This window comes from Oncorhynchus mykiss, chromosome 23, assembly GCF_013265735.2.
Source record: "Oncorhynchus mykiss isolate Arlee chromosome 23, USDA_OmykA_1.1, whole genome shotgun sequence".
In the NCBI taxonomy this organism is placed as follows: Eukaryota; Metazoa; Chordata; class Actinopteri; order Salmoniformes; family Salmonidae; genus Oncorhynchus; species Oncorhynchus mykiss.
In genome coordinates, this window is record NC_048587.1 from 38,331,537 (window position 1) to 38,355,210 (window position 23,674).

The window sequence follows — 23,674 nt, forward strand, 5'->3', positions numbered from 1 at the left end:
AAAGAAAACCAGCCCCATCTCGGACCAGGATGTCTTGCTCCCAGGCAGACTAAATAACTTTTTTGCCCGTTTTGAGGACAATACAGTGCCACTGACACGGCCCGCAACCAAAACCTGTGGACTCTCAGGAAACAGTAGAGGGGGCACCCCCCTATCCACATCGATGGGCAGTAGTGGAGAGGGTAGTAAGTTTTAAGTTCCTCTGCGTACACATCACGGACAAACTGAATTGGTCCACCCACACAGACCAGCGTCGTGAAGAAGGCGCAGCAGCGCCTCTTCAACCTCGGGAGGCTGAAGAAATTCACGAAAAGCACTCACAAACTTCTACAGATGCACAATCGAGAACATCCTGTCGGGCTGTATCACCGCCTGGTACTGCAACTGCTCCGCCCACAACCGTAAAGCTGTCCACAGGGTAGTGAGGTCTGCACAACGCATCACCGGGGGGGCGGGGCGGCAAACTACCTGCCCTCCAGGACACCTACGCCACCCAATGTCACAGGAAGGCCATAAAGATCATCAAGGACAACAACCACCAGAGCCACTGCCTGTTCACCCCGCTATCATCCAGAAGGCGAGGTCAGTACAGGTGCATTAAAGCAGGGACCGAGAGACAGAAGCTGAGACTGAAAAAGCTTCTATCTCAAGGCCATCAGACTGTTAAACAGCCACCACTAACATTGAGTGGCTGCTGCCAACACACTGACTCAACTCCAGCCACTTTAATAATGGGAATTGATGGAAATGTATGTAAAATATCACTAGCCACTTTAAACAATGCTACTTAATATAATGTTTACATACCCTACATTACTAATCTTATATGTATATACTGTACTCGATACCATCTACTGCATCTTGCCTATGCCATTCTGTACCATCACTCATTCATATATATTTGTACATATTCTTTATCCCTTTACACTTGTGTGTGTATAAGGTAGTAGTTTTGGAATTGTTAGGTTAGATTACTCGTTGGTTATTACTGCGTTGGCAGAACTAGAAGCACAAGCATTTCGCTACACTCGCATTAACATCTGCTAACCATGTGTATGTGACAAATAAATTTGATTGGATCTTCACAAGTACAAAAGTATCTATAGCCACAGTAAAATGAGTCCTATATCAACATAACCTGAAAGGCCACTCAGCAAGGAAGAAATCACTGCTCCTAAACCGCCATAAAAAGCCAGACTACGGTTTGCAACTGCAAATGGGGACGAAGATCGTACTTTTTCGAGAAATGTCCTATGATCTGATGAAACAAAAATAGAACTGTTTGGCCATAATTACCATTTATGTTTGGAGGGAAAATGGGGAAGCTTCCAAGACGAAGTACACCATCCCAACCATGAAGCACGGGGGTGGCAGCATCATATTGTGAGGGTGCTTTGCTGCAGGAGGGACTGGTGCACTGCACAAATAGATGGCATCATGAGTAAGGAACAACATGTGGATGTATTGAAGCAACATCTCAAGACATCAGTCAGGGAGTTTAAGCTTGGTTGCAAATGGGTCTTCCGAATGGACAATGACCCCAAGCATACTTCCAAAGTGGGAAAATGGCTTAAGGACTACAAAGTCAAGGTATTGGAGTGGCCATCACAAAGCGCTGACCTCAATCCCATAGAAATCTTGTGGGCAGAACCGAAAACGTGTGCGATCAAGGAGGCCTACAAACCAGACAGTTACACCAGTTCTGTCAGGAGGAATGGGACATAATAAATAAATAAAAGCTATTATTCTGACATTTCACATTCTTAAAATAAAGTGGTGAGCCTAACAGACCTAAGACATGGCATGTTTACTTGGGTCAGGAATTGTGAAACTGCTTTTAAATGTATTTGGCTAAGGTGTATGTATACTTCTGACTTCAACTGTATTTTCCAATATATTTTGTTTCCCCGTACTGTCATTCTGAACTTCATCAGCAACGCTATATTACATTTTGTTGCGACTCAAATGGAACAGCTGGATAGGGGAAAACTGCTCGAGTCGCACAAAATTGAATATAACGTTGCGGATATAGTTTGGAATGACACAATTTCATGTGTACAACATCTAAAGACCTGCATCACTTTACTGAGGGCGTTTAGGTTTCTAAAAGGATGTATTTGGGTGTTTCTGGAGTGTTTGTTCATATTTTTTCAGAGCTTTGTACTGCGCACTGAGGATGAGGAAGTGAATCACTGGTTAGAGGTTTCTCAAACAAGTGAAATCACAATGTGTCTTGCTCCTTCTATAACATGTCATTTACATAAAGTTTAACAACCAAATGTCTTCTTTTTTTTTTTTTTTTTTTACATTGCAGGTACTAAAGACATATTTTGTCACTGCATAAGACAGTGTTCCATTAGCCTCTTTAGCAACTTTAAAAATAAATGAAGGAGCTTCCCTTATGGCTCGCTCATGCAAAAGCTACTTTACATGTATGCAACTTCAGCATGAGTTTTACTTTCTTTAAAAAAATGTTTTTTTTAACTATGCTCCTACAAATGCACTATTGAGTCACCCTGCCTGCTACACCGTGGGCTGTTAAATTCCTTCTGCAGATTAAAAAGCCTTTCTCTATTTGATGTACTTGTGTTTGTACAAGCACCACAGTAAAGGTCTGCTTGCTAACTGCCCATGATGTCCTAAATCTGTGAAGCCTACTTAACCCAGGGGAAATACCAGTGTCAGTGGGGAATTGTAGCTAGAGCTGTAGCATTCCTCATTACTGCCTCTGTCGCACATACTGAAGAGCACGTGCCCTGAAGCACAAACACAGCATTTTCCCCCCCTGCTGACATAGTGTCTCACATTAGATTTAAAAAAACATGTTTACTTTAATGTGAAAGATCAGCATACCACAATGGACTCCATCTGATCAAGGACCTTGTTTTGTTAGACAACATTATTCATTTGGCCTCTAAATACGGAAGTTGGCTTTTACTTTTTTATTTTTTATAATGCTTTGTTTTTATTTGTAGCCATCCTACCCTTTGGAGGCCAGAGTATGGCAGCTACATGATCGAAGGGACTCCGGGGCAGCCATACGGTGGGACGATGTCAGAGTTCAACACAGTGGAGGACAACATGGGAAAGAGGAGGCGAGAGGCCTCATCTGTGCTGAATAAGAATGAAACCCTTGCCACCATCACATCATTCCCAAGGTAGTTTAGTACCTATTTTGTCACTCACTCAACCATTTGAAACTTTGTTTATTTCATTTATAGTACCTTAACATTATTGTTATTCTTGTAACAATGGTTTTAGGTTAGGTTGTCCAGGCTTCACCCAGCCAGAGTACAACCCAACACCTGTTGAAAAAGGAGTGTCCAAATCACTGTTCTTCCCCGATGAAGCCATAAACGGACACCCAAGATTCAGGTAGGCTTGAATGTATATATGTATGTATGTCGGAAGTTTACATACACTTAGATTGGCGTCATTAAAACATGTTTTTCAACCACTCCACAAATTTCTTGTTAACAAACTATAGTTTATGGCATGTCAGTTAGGACATCAACTTTGTGCGTGACACAAGTCATTTTTTCTTGTGTCATGCATGCAATTATTTCACTTATAATTCATTGTATCACAATTCCAGTGGGTCAGAAGTTTACATACACTATGTTGACTGTGCCTTTAAACAGCTTGGAAAATTCCAGAAAATTATGTTATGGCTTTAGAAGTTTCTGATAGGCTAATTGACATAATTTGAGTCAATTGGAGGTGTACCTGTGGATGTATTTCAAGGCCTACTTTCAAACTCAGTGTCTCTTTGCTTGACATCATGGGAAAATCAAAAGAAATCAGCCAAGACCTCAGAAAAAACATTGTAGACCTCCACAAGTCTGGTTCATCCTTGGGAGAAATTTCCAAACGCCTGAAGGTACCACTTTCATCTGTACAAACAATAGTACGCAAGTATTAACACCATGAGACCGTGCAGCCGTCATACCGCTCAGGAAGGAGACTCGTTCTGTCTCTTAGAGGGGAATGTACTTTACTGCGAAAAGTGAAAATCAACCCCAGAACAACAGCAAAGGACCTTGTGAACATTCTGGAGGAAACAGGTACAAAAGTATCAATATCCACAGTAAAACGAGTCCTATATCGACATCACCTGAAAGGCCGCTCAGCAAGGAAGAAGCCACTGCTCCAAAACCGCCATAAAAAAAGCCAGACTACGGTATGCAACTGCACATGGGGACAAAGATCGTACTTTTTGGAGAAATGTACTATGGTCTGATGAAACAACAATAGAACTGTTTGGCCATAATGACCATCATGTTTGGAGGGTAGAGGCTTGGGGGAGGCTTGCAAGTCGAAGAACACCATCCCAACCATGAAGCACGAGGGTGGCAGCTTGCGGGGATGCTTTGCTGCAGGTGCACTTCACAAATGGCATCATGGGGGAGGACAATTATGTGGATATATTGAAGCAACAAGGCCTGACCTCCATTCAAAAGAACATTTGTGGGCAGAATTGAAAAAGCATGTGAGAGCAAGGAGGCTGACAAACCTGAATCCGTTACACCAGCTATGTCTGGAGGAATGGGGAAAAATTAATCCAACTTGTGGGAAGCTTGTGGAAGGCTACCCAAAACGTTTGACCCAAGTTAAACAATTTAAAGGCAATGCTACCAAATAATAATTGAGTGTATGTAAACGTCCTACCCACAGGGAATGTGATGAAAGAAATAAAAGCTGAAATAAATAATTCTCTCTACTATTATTCTGACATTACACATTCTTAAAATTAGGTGGTGATCCTAACTCACCTAAGACAGGGAACTTTTACTTGGATTAAATGTCAGGAATTGGGAAACTGAGTTTAAATGTATTTGGCTTAGGTGTATGTAAACTTCCGACTTCAACTCTGTGTGTATTATTTAACCTTTAACTAGACAAGTCGGTTAAGAACAAATCCTTATTTACAATGACGGCCTACCAAAAGGCCTCCTGCGGGGATGGGCACTGTTTAAAAAAACAAATATATATATTTGCCCTTTTTTAAAATGTATTATATATATATATATATATATATATATATATATATATATATACATGTATATACATACAGTGCCTTGCGAAAGTATTTGGCCCCCTTGAACTTTGCGACCTTTTGCCACATTTCAGGCTTCAAACATAAAGATATAAAACTGTATTTTTTTGTGAAGAATCAACAACAAGTGGGACACAATCATGAAGTGGAACGACATTTCAAACTTTTTTTTAACAAATCAAAAACTGAAAAATTGGGCGTGCAAAATTATTCAGCCCCCTTAAGTTAATACTTTGTAGCGCCACCTTTTGCTGCGATTACAGCTGTAAGTCGCTTGGGGTATGTCTCTATCAGTTTTGCACATCGAGAGACTGACATTTTTTTCCCATTCCTCCTTGCAAAACAGCTCGAGCTCAGTGAGGTTGGATGGAGAGCATTTGTGAACAGCAGTTTTCAGTTCTTTCCAAATCAAATCAAATTTATTTATATAGCCCTTCGTACATCAGCTGATATCTCAAAGTGCTGTACATAAACCCAGCCTAAAACCCCAAACAGCAAGCAATGCAGGTGTAGAAGCACGGTGGCTAGGAAAAACTCCCTAGAAAGGCCAAAACCTAGGAAGAAACCTAGAGAGGAACCAGGCTATGTGGGGTGGCCAGTCCTCTTCTGGCTGTGCCGGGTGGAGATTATAACAGAACATGGCCAAGATGTTCAAATGTTCATAAATGACCAGCATGGTCGAATAATAATAAGGCAGAACAGTTGAAACTGGAGCAGCAGCACAGCCAGGTGGACTGGGGACAGCAAGGAGTCATCATGTCAGGTAGTCCTGGGGCATGGTCCTAGGGCTCAGGTCCTCCGAGAGAGAGAAAGAGAGAAGGAGAGAATTAGAGAACGCACACTTAGATTCACACAGGACACCGAATAGGACAGGAGAAGTACTCCAGATATAACAAACTGACCCTAGCCCCCCGACACATAAACTACTGCAGCATAAATACTGGAGGCTGAGACAGGATTCTCGATTGGATTCAGGTCTGGACTTTGACTTGGCCATTCTAACACCTGGATATGTTTATTTTTGAACCATTCCATTGTAGATTTTGCTTTATGTTTTGGATCATTGTCTTGTTGGAAGACAAATCTCCATCCCAGTCTCAGGTCTTTTGCAGACTCCATCAGGTTTTGTTCCAGAATGGTCCTGTATTTGGCTCCATCCATCTTCCCATCAATTTTAACCATCTTCCCTGTCCCTGCTGAAGAAAAGCAGGCCCAAACCATGATGCTGCCACCACCATGTTTGACAGTGGGGATGGTGTGTTCATTGTGATGAGCTGTGTTGCTTTTCGCCAAACATAACGTTTTGCATTGTTGCCAAAAAGTTCAATTTTGGTTTCATCTGACCAGAGCACCTTCTTCCACATGTTTGGTGTGTCTCCCAGGTGGCTTGTGGCAAACTTTAAACGACACTTTTTATGGATATCTTTAAGAAATGGCTTTCTTCTTGCCACTCTTCCATAAAGGCCAGATTTGTGCAATATACGACTCATTGTTGTCCTATGGACAGAGTCTCCCACCTCAGCTGTAGATCTCTGCAGTTCATCCAGAGTGATCATGGGCCTCTTGGCTGCATCTCTGATCAGTCTTCTCCTTGTATGAGCTGAAAGTTTAGAGGGACGGCCAGGTCTTGGTAGATTTGCAGTGGTCTGATACTCCTTCCATTTCAATATTATCGCTTGCACAGTGCTCCTTGGGATGTTTAAAGCTTGGGAAATCTTTTTGTATCCAAGTCCGGCTTTAAACTTCTTCACAACATTATCTCGGACCTGCCTGGTGTGTTCCTTGTTCTTCATGATGCTCTCTGCGCTTTTGACGGACCTCTGAGACTATCACAGTGCAGGTGCATTTATACGGAGACTTGATTACACACAGGTGGATTGTATTTATCATCATTAGTCATTTAGGTCAACATTGGATCATTCAGAGATCCTCACTGAACTTCTGGAGAGAGTTTGCTGCACTGAAAGTTAAGGGGCTGAATAATTTTGCACGCCCAATTTTTCAGTTTTTTTCCCAACTGTAAAGAACATCTTGCCGCTCGAGAGCGCCCTTACCTGCCAATCTATAAATTACGTCTCCGTAGTCTAGCATGGGTAGGATGGTCATCTGAATCAGCGTTAGTTTGGCAGCTGGGTTGAAAGAGGAACGACAACAATAGAGGAAACCAAGTCAAGATTTAACCTTAGCCTGCAGCTTTGATGTTTGCTGAGAGAAGGACAATGTACCATCTAGCCATACTCCCAAGTACAGATATGAGGTGACTACATCAAGCTCTAAACCCTCAGAGGTAGTAAGCACACTGGTGGGGAGAGGGGCATTCTTCTTACCAAACCACATGACCTTTTGTTTTGCAGGTGTTCAGAACAAGGTTAAGGGCAGAGAAAGCATGTTGGACACTAAAAGCTTTGTTGTAGAGCGTTTTAACACAATCTGGGGAGGGGCCAGCTGAGTATAAGACACTGCGCTACCTTTGCTCCACATATACACTACATGACCAAAAGTATGTGGACACCTGCTCGTCGAACATCTGTCCAAAATCATGGGCATTAATATGGAGTTGGTCCCCCCTTTGCTGCCACAACAACCTCCACTCTTCTGGGAAGGCTTTTCAGTAGATGTTGAAACCATAGGTCGACCGATTATGATTTTTCAACGCTGATACCGGTTATTGGAGGACCAAAAAAGCCGATACCGATTTTAATCGGCCAATTGTTAACTTTTTTAAAATGTGTAATAATGACAATTACAACAACACTGAATGAACACTTATTTTAACTTAATATAATACATCAATAAAAATCCATTTAGCCTCAAATAAATAATGAAACGTGTTCAATTTGGTTTAAAGAATGCAAAAACAAAGTGGTGGAGAAGAAAGTAAAAGTGCAATATGTGCCATGTAAGAAAGCTAACGTTTAAGTTCCTTGCTCAGAACATGAGAACATATGAAAGTTGGTGGTTCCTTTTAACATGAGACTTCAATATTCCAAGGTAAGAGGTTTTAGGTTGTAGTTAATATAGTATTTATAGGACTATTTCTCTCAGAGCGAGTGATGTTTGAAACGCTATTAGCGCACACCCAGCTAACCATTTCACATCGGTTACACCAGCCATTAGGCTGATAGGCTTGAAGTCATAAACAGCGCTGTGCTTGCCAAGAGCTGCTGGCAAAACGCATGAAAGTGCTGTTTGAATGAATGCTTACGAGCCTGCTGCTGCCTACCATCGCTCAGTCAGACTGCTCTATCAAATCACTTAGTTATAACATAACACACAGAAATACGAGCCTTTGGTCATTAATATGGTCGAATCCGGAAACTATAATTTAAAAAACAAAACGTTTATTTCAGTGAAATACGGAACCGGTCAGTATTTTATCTAATGGGTGGCATCCCTAAGTCTAAATATTCTTGTTACATTGCACTACCTTCAATGTTATGTCATAATTATGTAAAATTCTGGCAAATTAGTTTGTAATGAGCCAGGCAGCCCAAACTGTTGCATATACCCTGACTCTGCGTGCAATGAACGCAAGAGAAATTAAACAAATTCACCTGGTTAATATTGCATGCTAACCTGGATTTATTTTAGCTAAATATGCAGGTTTAAAAATATATACTTCTGTGTATTGATTTTAAGAAAGGCATTGGTGTTTATGGTTAGGTCCAGTCGTCCAACGATTGTGCTTTTTTCGCAAATGCGCTTTTGTTAAATCATCCCCCAGCGTTGCATCGATTATATGCAACGCAGGACATGCTAGATAAACAAGTAATATCATCAACCATGTGTAGTTACAACTAGTGATTATGATTGATTGGTTGTTTTTTATAAGATAAGTTTAATGCTAGCTAGCAACTTACCTTGGCTTCTACTGCATTCACGTAACAGGCAGGCTCCTCGTGGAGTGCAATGAGAGGCAGGTGGTTCGAGCGTTGGACTAGTTAACTGTAAGGTTGCAAGTTTGGATCCCCCGAGCCGACAAGGTGAAAATCTGAACAAGGTAGTTAACCCACTGTTCCTAGGCCATCATTGAAAATAAGAATGTGTTCTTAACTGACTTGCCTAGTTAAAGGTCTAAAAATACATTTAAATCTGCAAAATCGGCGCCCAAAATACCGATTTTCCGATTGTTATGAAAACTTGAAATCGGCCCAAATTAATCGTCCATTCAGATTAATCGGTCAACCACTAGTTGGAACATTGCTGCGGGGACTTGCTTCTATTCAGCCACAAGATCATTACTGAGGTCTGGCTGAGATGTTGTTGCTCCTAGATGTTTCCACTTCACAATAACAGCACTTACACTTGACCAGGGCAGCTCCAGCAGGGCAGAAATCTGATGAACTGACTTGTTGGAAAGGTGGCATCCTATGACAGTGCCGTGTTGAAAGTCACTGAGCTCTTCAGAAAGGCTGTTCTACTGTCAATGTTTGTCTATGGAGATTGCATGGCTTTGTGCTCGATTGTATACACCTGTCAGCAGGTGTGGCTAAAATAGCCAAATCCACTAATTTGAAGGGGTGTCCACATACTTGTGTGTATATTTGCAGTATGTTGTCTCACTGCTATGATATGTCAAGTTTGAGCTCTTTTTTTGAATTCCCTTGAATACAGAAATTTGAATGTTTTTTTCAGCACCCTGACCAGAAACATTCGTCACAGAAGAGGAGAGAAGGTAGTGATCAACGTACCCAGTAAGTGTAAATAAAAACCGGTCTTCACCATTTGCACTTAACAATTACACCACTCAGTCAAATACATTTTGTAATTTTCACTGGTCAAATTTAGGATACATACTTATCGGTATCTATTTTTCACTGTGCTTCTTTCTCCTTGTTAGTCTTTAAAGACAAGTGCACTCCATCTCCATTTGTGGAGAAGTTTCCGGAGGATGATGGGGAGGCCGCCAGAGCAGCTCTCCCTGATCACATCTACATGGATGCCATGGGCTTCGGAATGGGCAACTGCTGTCTTCAGGTATATGCTACACATTATACTAATAGTAACATTGTATACTGTCGTTATTTGTTTGTCTTTGGATGCATGTTCCTTTTTTCAGTCGCACATCATAAATTACGTGTTCATATACTAGACTAGAGAATATTTTTTAAAGGTTGTGGGCATGTTTATTTAAGCCTGTTGATTAGTCCTTAAATTAACTTGAACCTTTTTATGTTTTTCCAGGTGACATTCCAAGCTTGCAGCATTGAAGAGGCGAGGTACCTTTATGACCAACTAGCAACATTCTGCCCCATAGTGGTAAGATATGCTTAGAAAATGTACAGAAAAAATTGCATCAAGTAGTAATTTTTTTAATCAAAGGTGTCGTAAATGGCTTTGTTTGAATCATTACAGTATTCAATAATGCTTTGGTTGTTTCGAGTGCTTTTTGTGTGGTGGAAACTGGAAAGCTAATTGTTGATCGTTTACAGATGGCCCTTAGTGCTGCTTCGCCGTTTTACAGAGGCTATGTGTCAGACATTGATTGTCGCTGGGGAGTTATTTCTGCCTCGGTGGATGACAGGACCGGGGAAGAGAGAGGGCTGGAGGTGAGCAGATGAATCATGAAAAACTGTCCCCTAATTAAAGAAGCATGACCTTGCCACTAGTTGCTTCAGGGGGTTGAGTGTCCGGCTCAGATAGGCATTATGAATTTCTCTGTTGATTTCCTGGTGTTCAATTGTAACGTTAGTCAGAGCAGGTTTTCAGTTATTTGTTTGTTGAATTGTCAGAAGATTTTCCTACTTTTCATATTCATGGTCTTTTTTTAATTTCTATGAAAATGTTGTCTTTGCAGCCTTTGAAAAGCAACAAATTTCGAATCTTGAAATCAAGATATGATTCAATCGACAGCTACCTCTCCAGTTGTGGCGATAAGTACAATGACATAGATCTGACAATAGACGAGGAGATCAACAAACAGTTACTGGATGCAGGTAAACACTGTAACAAAGACATCAGTAATAGAACATGTTGAATGATAAGTGACTGGGGAAAATATTATTTTAAAATTAGTAGTAAAATAATCATACAAAAAGGGATGTATTGTTTAAGCATTGAAACTGCCTGTACGACAATGTTTAAAAAAACTTTTATTGGATTTGTTTTAATCATAAAATGTTCTATAGAGAAGTGATCAGAATCTGTGTTTTGTAGGGATCGACAAACTGCTGGCCCAACACATAGCCCATCTTTTCATCCGGGATCCGCTGTCACTCTTTGAGGAGAAAATTCACCTGGATGATGAAAATGAGTCGGATCACTTTGAGGTTAAAATTATACCCACCCTATACTGACTTACTGTGGCTGTATTACTGCTGAAAACCAAACCAATGCTTGTGACAGATTTTAAAAGGAGGATTTTTCGTTTATATAATCAAAATGTATTTTCCATGTCACGTCTCTCTTGTAGAATCTGCAGTCAACCAACTGGCAGACAATGAGGTTCAAACCTCCTCCTCCAAACTCGGACATCGGATGGCGAGTTGAGTTCCGCCCCATGGAGGTAGCATAAGCCTTACAACTCTGACACAAAAGATTGAATAGAATTTGGATATTTACCTGAAATGCGCTCATTGGCAATTTATGTATGTCTGCTAAATAGTGTTATGTGAACAAACAATACTTGCAACAGGATTTACATGTACTGTGTCTTAACTTCTTTTTGTACAATGTTAGTGTAGAAATATTTAGTGGACGTTTTCTTTTATTTCAGGTGCAACTTACCGATTTTGAAAACTCTGCTTACGTTGTTTTCATCGTCCTGCTCACCAGGGTTATCCTGTCCTATAAACTAGACTTTCTCATCCCCTTGTCAAAGGTGAGAATGTGGTTGTTCTTGTTACACTTTTCATTCGCTGAATTTTATGAAATTCAATTAAGTTAGACTGGTTGTTTTTGTGGAGTTCCCAGTACATTCACTTTCGAGTCTCATAGCAATGGGTCTGAATACTTACGTAAATACGGTATTTCTGTTTTCTAATTTTTAATACCTTTGCTAAAATTTCTAAACCTGTTTTTTGCTTTGTCATAATGGGGTATTGTGTGTAAATTGATGAGGAAAACTGTTTAATCAATTTTAGAATAAGGCTGTAACCTAACAAAATGTGGAAAAATGTAATGGGTCTGAATACTTTCCGAATGCACTGTATAGGTCTGTGATATAACACCATTTGTTTTAGTGTGCTTTGTCTTGTCTTTGAACAGGTTGACGAAAACATGAAAGTGGCCCAGGAAAGAAATGCAGTGCAAGAGGGCATGTTTTACTTCCGGAAGGACATCTATAAAGGTGAGATGATACAAGTCCAGTGTTTTGAAACCTGGTCTGGGCGCGTTTTATCAAAATGCCTAAACAGTTTAATGCTTCCTCTTCTCTTGTGTCATAGGCTGTAATCCTGTCCTCGATAGCTCCTCAGCGGCCCAGAACGGCTTGGACAGTGAGGGTGACAATGAGTACATACTGATGAGCATTGACACAATCATCAATGGAAAGGTGCTTATTAATAATATTTCTAATTTAATATATCATTCTCCTGAGCCCTTTACTGCAAATCAGGTTTGAGGAGTTCGTAAGGTAACTTTAGTCAACTCTTGAGTTCAAATGTGGATAACTGGTACCACGAAAGTGGCTCACCTTTTAGCCAGGTAAATTTATATGGCAACAAATCCTTCAGAACTAACCTGCTTCGATCAGGCTAACTCAGGGATAACTCCATTTATCCTGAATGAAGTGTCTGAGCCATGAGTTGAAGACTAACTAAATAGGATGCCACATTTCATAGGATGCCACATTTCCAACAAGTCAGTTCGTCACATTTCTGCCCTGCTAGAGCTGCCCCAGTCAACTGTAAGTGCTGTTATTGTGAAGTGGAAACATCTAAGAGCAACAATGGCTCAGCCGCGAAGTGGTGTAAAGTTTGCCGCCATTGGACTCTGGAGCAGTGGAAACGCGTTCTCTGGAGTGATGAAATACACTTCACCATCTAGCATTCTGACGAAAGAATCTGGGTTTGGCGGAAGCCAGGAGAACACTACCTGCCTCTGTCTGGTCCAGTAACGGTGGGTTTGTGCCCATAGGTGACGTTGTTGCCGGTGATGTCTGATGAGGACCTGCCTTACAACAGGCCTAAAAGCCCTCAGTCCAGCCTCTCTCAGCCTATTGCGGACAGTCTGAGCACTGATGGAGGGATTGTGCGTTCCTGGTGTAACTCGGGCAGTTGTTGTTGCCATCCTGTACCTGTCCCGCAGCTGTGATGTTTGGATGTACCGATCCTGTGCAGGTGTTGTTACACGTGGTCTGCTACTGTGAGGACAATCAGCTGTCCGTCCTGTCTCCCTGTAGCGCTGTCTTAGGCGTCTCACAGTATGGACATAGCAATTTATTGCCCTGGCTACATCTGCAGTCCTCTTGCCTCCTTGCAGCATGCCTAAGGCACGTTCACGCAGATGAGCAGGGACCCTGGGAATCTTTCTTTTGGTGTTTTTCAGAGTCAGTAGAAAGGCCTCTTTAGTGTCCTAAGTTTTCATAACTATGACCTTAATTGCCTACCATCTGCAAGCTGTTAGTGTCTTAACGACTGTTCCACAGGTGCTTGTTCATTAATTATTTATGGTTCATTGAACAAGACTGGGAAACAGTATTTAAACCCTTTACAATGAAGATCTGTGAAGTTATTTGCATTTTTACAAATTATCTTTGAAAGGGATTTCTTTTTTTGCCGAGTTTATTTTTTGGGGGGTTGATATGCCAACATGGCTATGGTCATAGGACCTAGGTCCTTCACAAAAGTTAATGAGTTGCCTACTACTGATAGATAAATACAGCTGTCAACTGAGCCAGAAATGTACATAAAAAAATTATCCTCTAAAAAGGCCAACATTGGAATAATATTTTGCATAAATGTACAGAAATAATTAACCTACATGTAAAAGTGTAGCCTATCATGTCCACACCGATGCTGACATGGAGGCGCCAGAAAATGTAGCTTAACTTCAATGAAACTTTGAAATACATAAAGTCTAAAAGCCAGTCATATTTGACAGTAATGTCAGATAATTCACATAAAGTATTGATTATGTTGATATACTCTGAATGATTAGTTCAGATCAAATGGCCATGAGCCAAGAGAAAGGCCAGTGTCTTGCACAACGCACACATTACCCATTTTGCAACTATTTAACCATAAACTTAACTGTTCAAAACCTGGAGGTTTTACGTCATTTTATAAGGCAAAAATCAGACCATATGTTGAGGGAATTCTTTTATAAACACTATAAAATGTGCCATTGAAACCAGTATTTTCTATTATTCTATTGGTTTTCAAATCGACTTCCTTGTCCACCAGGCAAAGGCACATCCTTCTCATATTAGACACCCATACTAGTTGTTGCATCTTTAGATCTCCGCTTTCTAAATTTATAACATATTTTAATCTCTGTCACATGAAAACGCTTGCATGTGCCATGCGCGTTTTAGAACAGTGTGTTCCCGCTAATTGCATTTTGGAACCTTCTCCCGTAACCTACTGCCGTATGCGCATTGCTGCACTTATAATGTGAAGAAATAATATTTTATAAACATTTTAAGATCAATGTTCTGATCTGTTGCATTAGCATTATTGCTTTTTAAATATTTGATGTACGGTAGTTGTCCCAGAACTGTCCCAGAATCTGTTTAAACCATCCCAGACATAATTTTTTTTTGCGTCCCCGGGAGGACTGAACAACTTTAATTTAAAGCCCTGGCAACATACCAAGTGAGAAAGCACATTCTTCGATCTTCTCTCTGAAACTGTTGGATCACTATTTCTTAGTTTCTCTCCCTTGCTGTGTCTAGTAGGCTAGTGATTAGTAGGACTGGGGGGGCGGTCAGGATACAACGAACGAGGCAAACAAGAATTATAGTGGGAGAAGTATCTAGCTAGTGCTAATTAAATTGTTGTTTTCAAATCACTTGTCATGACTGCCTCCCTCCCCACCACTCACTGCCTGATAGTCAGCCGTAGCAGGTCACAGTGAAATAAAATAATAATAATTAAAGAAAAATTCAATGGCAGCTGCGGTGCAATTTAGAAGTGGCCCAATATCCTGCAACCTCCGACCAATACGTTTTCACCCTGTGACATTGTTTTCAAAGTAGCCCATTTTTGCGGGCAAACCATGGACATGGCGACCCTGGGCGGACAACAATATCCACCTTCTTAGTATGGATGAAGCCTGGCCTGGAATGTGAAGCTGGCTAGATTTCTAAAAGCCGGAGTAGATCTAGCTTCCGTAGGATAACATTCTGTCTGCACTCTTGAGTTTCGACTATAACAGTTGTTGTTTCTTATCATTTAGGAAGGAGTTTTTCAAGGGCTGATACCAATCCTTAACTGCTACCTGGAAAACATGGAGGTGGACGTCGATACAAGATGCACCATCCTGAACTACCTGAAGCTCATCAAGAGACGCGCCTCAGGTACACTATATTTAGCAAATGGACAATGACAATTTGACACTGGGTTGGGTAACATGTTTTTGTGGCCCATAGGATTTCGGAAAAGCACGCAGCATTCTAATAGTGGAAGGCACATTTTGCTCCCTAACACTGTCAAAATGGTTTGGTAGCTCTTTGTGCATTAATGTTGAATCTGAACTGAAGCCACATGAAAATGTATAGAATTATAAATGCCAAACATTAACTTGTTTGTTTTTGGTGTATATATTAGTGTAACATCTTAATGATAAAATCCCTGCCAAAATCATATTTCTCTCTTTCTCCTTGTTGCTGATGTAGGTGAACTGATGACCATAGCAAAGTGGATGAGGGAGTTTGTCGACAAGCACACTCAATACAAGCAGGACAGCGTAATAACTGACAAAATAAACTACGACTTACTCCGCAAGTGTGACAGTATCTCAAAAGGAGAGGAGCGATGCCCAGAACTTTTTGGAGACCCAGTCAATCGGGGCAAATAAACCAATTGTCACAGCTGTAATCAATGAATTAATGTGTTGTCCACATCAATGATGTACGTGAAAAGAGAGCCTAAATATCTGGCTGAACAAAGAAGTGGTCCAAACTACACTAAACAAAAATATAAACGCAACATGTAAAGTGTTGGTCCCAGGTTTCATGAGCTGAAATAAAAATCCCAAAAATGTTCCGTACGCACAAAAAAACGTATTAATCTCAACTTTTGTGCACAAATTTGTTTACATCCATGTTAGTGGGCATTTCTCCTTTGTGCAGTCAAGTTGAGGGAGTGTCCACCAGAGCTGTTGCCAGAGAATTTAATGTTTAATTTCTCTACCGTAAGTCATGTCAATGTCGTTTAAGAGAATTTGGCAGTAAGTCCAACCGGCCTCAGCTGTAGACCACTTGTAACCACGCCAGCCCAGGACCTCTGCATCCAGCTTCTTTGTCTGAGACCAGCCCCCCAGACAGCCGATGAAACTGTGGGTTTGCACAACTGATGAATTTCTGCAAAAAAAAATCAGAAACCGTCTCAGGGAAACTAATCTGCGTGCTCGTTCCTCACCAAGGTCTTGACCTGACTGCAGTTCGGTGTCGTAATCAATTTCAGTAGGCAAATGCTCACCTTCAATAGCCACTGGCACGCTGGAGAAGTGTGCTCTTCACGGATGAATCCCGTTTTCAACTGTACCGTGCAGACTGTGTATATGGCATCCTGTGTGTGTGTGAGCGGTTTGCTGATGTCCACGTTGTGAACAGAGTGCCCCATGGTGGCGGTGGGGTTATGGTATGTGCAGGCATAAGCTACGGACAACAAACAATTGCATTTTATTGTTGGCAATTTGAATGCACAGAGATACCGTGACGAGATCTCGAGGCCCATTATCGTGCTATTCATCCGCCACCACCTCAAAGGAGGGGGACAACATGCCATAATCATAGCCTGATCAACTATATGCGAAAGAGATGTTGCACTGAATGATGCATATGGTGGTCACACCAGATAGTGACTGATGTTCAGATCCACGCCCCTACTTTTATTTACATTATTTATCTGTGACCAAAATATGCATATCTATATTCCCAGTTGTGAAATCCATGTATTAGGGCCTAATGAATTGATTTAAATTGACTGATTCCTTGTGAACTGTAACTCAGTGAAATTGTTGCATGTTGCATTTATATTTTTTTCAGTGTAATTGAGTTTTAATGGAGAACATAGAATTGCATGTGTGCATTGCGAAGGTGAAGCCGGTGTATTGAAGTTGTATATACTGTTACAGATAAACCATAACAAAATGAAATCTGATGTGTAATTGGATATGTAAATATTTTTATTCTGTTCATGGTAAATGTAATGAACACAAGTTCACTATATTTAAGTGTAAACTATACTTCCATCTGCTCTACAAACATTAACAAGGGTTCTTACGTTTCCAAATGTGGTATATCTGCATTTGTCTGAAATAATTTTTGTTTTTGTGAGAAATGTAAAATGAAAGAAGTGTGATTTGCTGTGCTGACATGACAGTAGAACATTAAGAAAGTAATATGACATTGAAGTGAATGTTAGCATTTGGTTGGAATGTCTCATTGAATAAATCTGTGTACAGCACTAAGTACAGTATTTATCTTGGTTACTTGGTTCTATGTTTCCTTGATAAATGCTCATTGTGGAATGAGACCTTTAATTCACTAGAGGGTGCTAGTGGCATACCAAATGTACATTACTGTTGAATGGCATAATGCTCCAAAGGAACCAATCTTATCAATGTAAACATATTTTATACGTTACATATTAAGGATGGATCAAATCTGCTCATTTACATAAATAAAACAAATCAGTGCAGATGTAAAGAATTATGTTCCACGCCCTAAAAATATAGGCCTACGCTTGAATAGTATAGAAGTGGCAACTTTTAGTCTAGTTAAGCAAGTCTCCATCCTATCACACAGGGGCGGATTGGCCATCTGGCAAATGCCAGATTAGCTGGTCCAATATATCAAATGGTTAGCAGATGTTAATGTGAGTGTAGTGAAATGCTTGTGCTTCTAGTTACGACCATGCAGTAATATCTAAAAAGTAATCTAACAATTTCACAACAACTACCTTATACAAGACGTTTTCATCTTTTGAGCTTCTAGTCATGAAATCTATGCAGCCTACTCAATCACTTTTTATAGCTACTGTTTACAGGCCTCCTGGGCCATATACAGCATTCCTCACTGAGTTCCCTGAATTCCTATCGGACCTTGTAGTCAGCAGATAATATTCAAATTTTTGCTGACTTTAATATTCACATGGAAAAGCCCACAGACCCACTCCAAAAGGCTTTCGGAGCCATCGTCAACTCTGGGTTTTGTCCAACATGTCTCTGGACCTACTCACTGTCACAGTCATACTCTGGACCTAGTTTTGTCCCATGGAATAAATGTTGTGGATCTTAATGTTTTTCCTCATAATCCTGGACTTTCGGACCACCATTTTATTATGTTTGCAATCGCAACAAATAATCTGCTCAGACCCCAACCAAGGAGCATCAAAGTCGTGCTATAAATTCACAGACAACACAAAGATTCCTTGATGCCCTTCCAGACTCCCTCTGCCTACCCAAGGACGTCAGAGGAGAAAAATCAGTTAACCACCTGAGGAACTCAATTTAACCTTGCGCAATACCCTAGATGCAGTTGCACCCCTAAAAACTAAAAACATTTCTCACAAGAAACTAGCTCCCTGGTATACAGAAAATACCCGAGCTCTGAAGCAAGCTTCCAGAAAATTGGAACGGAAATGGCGCCACACCAAACTGGAAATCTTCCGACTAGCTTGGAAAGACAGTACCGTGCAGTATCGAAGAGCCCTTACTGCTGCTCGATCATCCAATTTTTCCAACTTAATTGAGGAAAATAAGAACAATCCGAAATTTATTTTTGATACTGTCGCAAAGCTAACTAAAAAGCAGCATTCCCCAAGTGAGGATGGCTTTCACTTCAGCTGTAATAAATTCATGAACGTCTTTGAGGAAAAGATCATGATTATTAGAAAGCAAATTACGGACTCCTCTTTAAATCTGCATATTCCTCCACAGCTCAGTGGAGTCAGCTCCTGAGTCTGCACAACTCTGCCAGGGCCTAGGATCAAGAGAGACACTCAAGTGTTTTAGTACTATATCTCTTGACACTGATGAAAATAATCATGGCCTCTAAACCTTCAAGCTGCATACTGGACCCTATTCCAACTAAACTACTGAAAGAGCTGCTTCCTGTGCTTGGCCCTCCTATGTTGAACATAATAAACGGCTCTCTATCCACCGGATGTGTACCAAACTCACTAAAAGTGGCAGTAATAAAGCCTCTCTTGAAAAAGCCAAACCTTGACCCAGAAAATATATAAAACTATCGGCCTATATCGAATCTTTCATTTCTTTTAAAAATGTTAGAAAAGGCTGTTGCGCAGCAACTCACTGCCTTCCTGAAGACAAACAATGTATACAAAATGCTTCAGTCTGGTTTTAGACCCCATCATAGCACTGAGACTGCACTTGTGAAGGTGGTAAATTACCTTTTAATGGCATCAGACCGAGGCTCTGCATCTGTCCTCGTGCTCCTAGACCTTAGTGCTGCTTTTGATACCATCGATCACCACATTCTTTTGGAGAGATTGGAAACCCAAATTGGTCTACACGGACAAGTTCTGGCCTGGTTTAGATCTTATCTGTCAGAAATATATGTTTGTCTCTGTGAATGGTTTGTCCGCTGACAAATCAACTGTAAATTTCGGTGTTCCTCAAGGTTCTGTTTTAGGACCACTATTGTTTTCACTATATATTTTACCTCTTGAGGATGTCATTCGAAAACATAATGTTAACTTTCACTGCTATGTGGATGACACACAGCTGTACATTTCAATGAAACATGGTGAAGCCCCAAAATTGCCCTGGCTAGAAGCCTGTGTTTCAGACATGAGGAAGTGGATGTCTGCAGACTTTATACTTTTAAACTCAGACAAAACAGAGATGCTTGTTCTAGGTCCCAAGAAACAAAGATCTTCTGTTGAATCTTAATGGTTGTACAGTCATCTCAAATTAAACTGTGAAGAACCTCGGCGTTACTCTGGACCCTGATCTCTCTTTTGACGAACATATCAAGACTGTTTCAAGGACAGCTTTTTTCCATCTATGTAACATTGCAAAAATCAGCACTTTTCTGTCCAAAGATTATGCAGAAAAATTAATCCATGCTTTTTTTTACTTCTAGACTACTGCAATGCTCTACTTTCCGGCTACCCGGATAAAGCATTAAATAAACTTCAGTTAGTGCTAAATGCAGCTACTAGAATCTTGACGAGAACCAAAACATTTGATCATATTACTCCAGTGCTAGCCTCCCTACACTGGCTTCCTGTCAAGGCAAGGGCTGATTTCAAGGTTTTACTGCTAACCTACAAAGCATTACATGGGCTTGCTCCTACCTCTCTCTCTGATTTGATCCTGCCGTACGCTATGGTCACAAGACGCAGGCCTCCTAATTGTCCCTAGAATTTCTAAGCAAACAGCTGGAGGCAGGGCTTTCTCCTATAGAGCTAAATTTTTATGGAATGCTGCCATGTTTTTTTATTTTACTAGGCAAGTCAGTTAAGAACAAATTCTTATTTTCAATGACGGCCTAGGAACAGTGGGTTAACTGCCTGTTCAGGGGCAGAACGACAGATTTGTACCTTGTCAGCTCGGGGATTTGAACTTGCAACCTTCCGGTTACCGGCCCAATGCTCTAACCACTAGGCTAACTCGGTCTCAAAGTTTAGTCTTTATTGAAGACTCATCTCTTCAGTGGGTCATATGATTTAGTGTAGTCTGGCCCAGGAGTGTGAAAGTGAATGGAAAGCCTCTGGAGCAACGAACCGCCCTTGCTGTCTCTGCCTGGCCGGTTCCCCTCTTTCCACTGGGATTCTCTGCCTCTAACCCTATTACAGGGGCTGAGTCACTGGCTTACTGGTGCTCTTTCATACCGTCCCTAGGAGGGGTGCGTCACTTGAGTGGGTTGAGTCACTGATGAGATCTTCCTGTCTGGGTTGGCGCCCCCCCTTGGGTTGTGCTGTGGCGGAGATCTTTGTGGGCTATACACGGCCTTGTCTAGGGAAAGTTGGTGGTTCAAGATATCCCTCTAGTGGTGTGGGGGCTGTGCTTTGGCAAAGTGGGTGGGGTTATATCCTTCCTGTTTGGCCCTGTCTGGTGGTATCATCGGATGGGGCCACAGTGTCTCCTGACCCCTCCTGTCTCAGCCTCCAGTATTTATGCTGCAGTAGTTTATGTGTCGGAGCGGCTAGGGTCAGTTTGTTATATCTGGAGTACTTCTCCTGTCTTATCCGGTGTCCTGTGTGAATTTAAGTATGCTCTCTCTAATTCTCTCTTACTCTCTTTCTTTCTCTCTCTCGGAGGACCTGAGCCCGAGGACCATGCCTCAGGACTACCCGGCATGATGACTCCTTGCTGTCCCCAGTCCACCTAGCCGTGCTGCTGCTCCAGTTTCAACTGTTCTGCCTGCGGCTATGGAATCCTGACCAGTTCACCAGATATGAGATGAGTAATGTAGGGTATGTAAACATATAAAGTGGCTAGTGATACATTTGTTACATCCAATTTTGAATTACTAAAGTGGCTAGAGATGAGTCAGTATGTTGACAGCAGCCACTCAATGTTAGTGATGGCTGTTTAACAGTCTGATGGCCTTGAGATTAAAAAACAATTTCTATCTCTCGGTCTTAGCTTTGATGCACCTGTACTGACCACGCCTTCTGGATGATAGTGGGGTGAACAGGCAGTGGCTAGGTTGGTTGTTGTACTTGATCGTTTTGGCCTACCAGTGACATCGGGTTGTGTAGGTGTCCTGGAGGGCAGGTAGTTTGCCTAGAAACGCAGATGGAGCACATTCTACATTGTCACCTCATTCAAAAGTCAATTTTGGGCAGCTGAAACCAGGATTTGGTCAAACAGTAAAGTGCATTGTCCTTATTCCTGTATTGAAACTGCATTGTCCCTGTATTGCTGGGGCCTGTGGCTGTGAAGCGAAAGCCACTCCTCTACCCCATGCGCGCGAGAGAAACATTTGTTCTGATCGTATAACATTTCAAAATACAATTGTAGGAAAAACACCGCTTTGGAAGCTTTGTCCCCGTTGAAGAGAAGAGGGTCTCAGCTTTCTGTAGATATCATCTTTATTTATTAACTCTCAATATTCAGCTCAATAGCAACTATTTTACATCCAAGATATTTGATATGGTGCAGCACATATCCATTGCGAGAGCATAGGCTTATAGGTCTAAGTATTTTAGAGATCTAGTGTATTGTCTCTAATTCCTCAGGTGTTGAATCCCAAATTAATTAGCCTATGATATTAGTGCACATAAAGATTTGTAATGAATCTTTATTGAACAAAAACTATCAGGACATTCTGGAGTCCTATTTTGACAGCACAATATAGCAACTATAGTGTAATTGTCAACCTGAAATACATGACAATCATTGGATTAGGTTGCACATCAAAATATCTTGAATCATGCATTTCTGCTTGGATGTGTTAGAATTATTTATTTATTGAATACCTCAGTAGTCCAGTATTACATTTCTTAATAAAGCAGTATGAATGACTTTATAAGATGATTAGGTCTACTCATCATTTGGGTCTGACCAAATCATGGGCTGGTGCGGATAAAATGCCAGGGCCAAATTCTTGTCCCAGTCTGCCCCTGCTATCATAGTGCTGATGTTCAATGATTTGGCCCAGGCCATATTTTTCATAATAAATGTTTTTAAAAATGCTGATATTTTTTGTAAGGCAAGCAGTTCAAACTTAATGTATTTTATCAGGCTTTGAAGTTTCCAGAGAGCAGGTCAAGTAGGCTATGGTATGTTACTGCAGTTGAACTTTGTACATTTGATGTGTAGATATGGGTGGGTCGTAGCCTAGTTTTTAAGAGCGTTGAGTCAATAACCGAGTGGTCGCTCTTTTGAACCCTGAGCCGAGTAGGTGAAAAATCTATCTGTGCCCTTGAGCAAGGCACTTAACCCTAATTGCTTCTGTAAGTCACTCTGGATACGAGTTGCTGCTTAATGACAAAATATATATATATAAGCCATATACAAAACATACAGAAGCAATTAGGGTTAATTGCCTTGCACAGACAAATTTTTCCCCTACTCGTTTCAAAATAGTTTCTGCTAAATGACAAAATAAATATAAGCCATATACAAAACATAGTTTTAAAATAAAAAAAGTATTTCTTCATGTTTAGTTACCTACTGTAAGGAAGTGCTATTTCTTATGCAGGTGACCAGCCTACTGCTATTACATTGCTATAACTGAGACAACGTATTTTCACAGTAAAACATGTTAGGTCCCATACAGGATAGCTCCCACACCCACACACACAGCACACACACATTACACACACTAACTGCCGAGGACACACAGATAAGACATACACCCACACATTGGGAGGAAGAGACAGCCTTGACTTGCAGAAACCAGCGCACACACCTAATCTCCTTTCTAGCCGAACATTGTGTGACTGAGGACAGCGCACACACCTAATCTCCTTTTTAGCTGAACATTGTGTGACAAAGAACAAGACTCAGAGGGATGACGGACGGCCCAACAGGGCC

The 23,674-nt window shown here is 41.1% G+C and overlaps 1 protein-coding gene across 6 annotated transcripts in view; it reads left to right on the forward strand.

Moving 5' to 3' along the window:
- The window catches only part of LOC110502703 (glutamate--cysteine ligase catalytic subunit), a 33,494-nt gene extending 15,852 nt beyond the window's left edge, over positions 1 to 17,642 (forward strand). For 5 of the 6 annotated variants that reach the window (XM_036960420.1, XM_021580944.2, XM_021580948.2 and 2 more), the window contains 14 exons: positions 2,976 to 3,158; positions 3,262 to 3,375; positions 9,692 to 9,750; positions 9,897 to 10,033; positions 10,241 to 10,315; positions 10,489 to 10,605; positions 10,854 to 10,992; positions 11,213 to 11,325; positions 11,469 to 11,561; positions 11,772 to 11,876; positions 12,263 to 12,344; positions 12,442 to 12,548; positions 15,395 to 15,515; positions 15,834 to 17,642. In XM_036960420.1, the coding sequence (XP_036816315.1) occupies positions 2,976 to 3,158; positions 3,262 to 3,375; positions 9,692 to 9,750; positions 9,897 to 10,033; positions 10,241 to 10,315; positions 10,489 to 10,605; positions 10,854 to 10,992; positions 11,213 to 11,325; positions 11,469 to 11,561; positions 11,772 to 11,876; positions 12,263 to 12,344; positions 12,442 to 12,548; positions 15,395 to 15,515; positions 15,834 to 16,015 (1,627 nt within the window). In that variant the 3' untranslated portion in view covers positions 16,016 to 17,642. The remainder of the gene's footprint in view (positions 1 to 2,975; positions 3,159 to 3,261; positions 3,376 to 9,691; positions 9,751 to 9,896; positions 10,034 to 10,240; positions 10,316 to 10,488; positions 10,606 to 10,853; positions 10,993 to 11,212; positions 11,326 to 11,468; positions 11,562 to 11,771; positions 11,877 to 12,262; positions 12,345 to 12,441; positions 12,549 to 15,394; positions 15,516 to 15,833) is intronic. The other variant, XM_021580950.2, reaches the window with a different exon arrangement.
- The last annotated feature ends 6,032 nt before the right edge of the window (positions 17,643 to 23,674 follow it).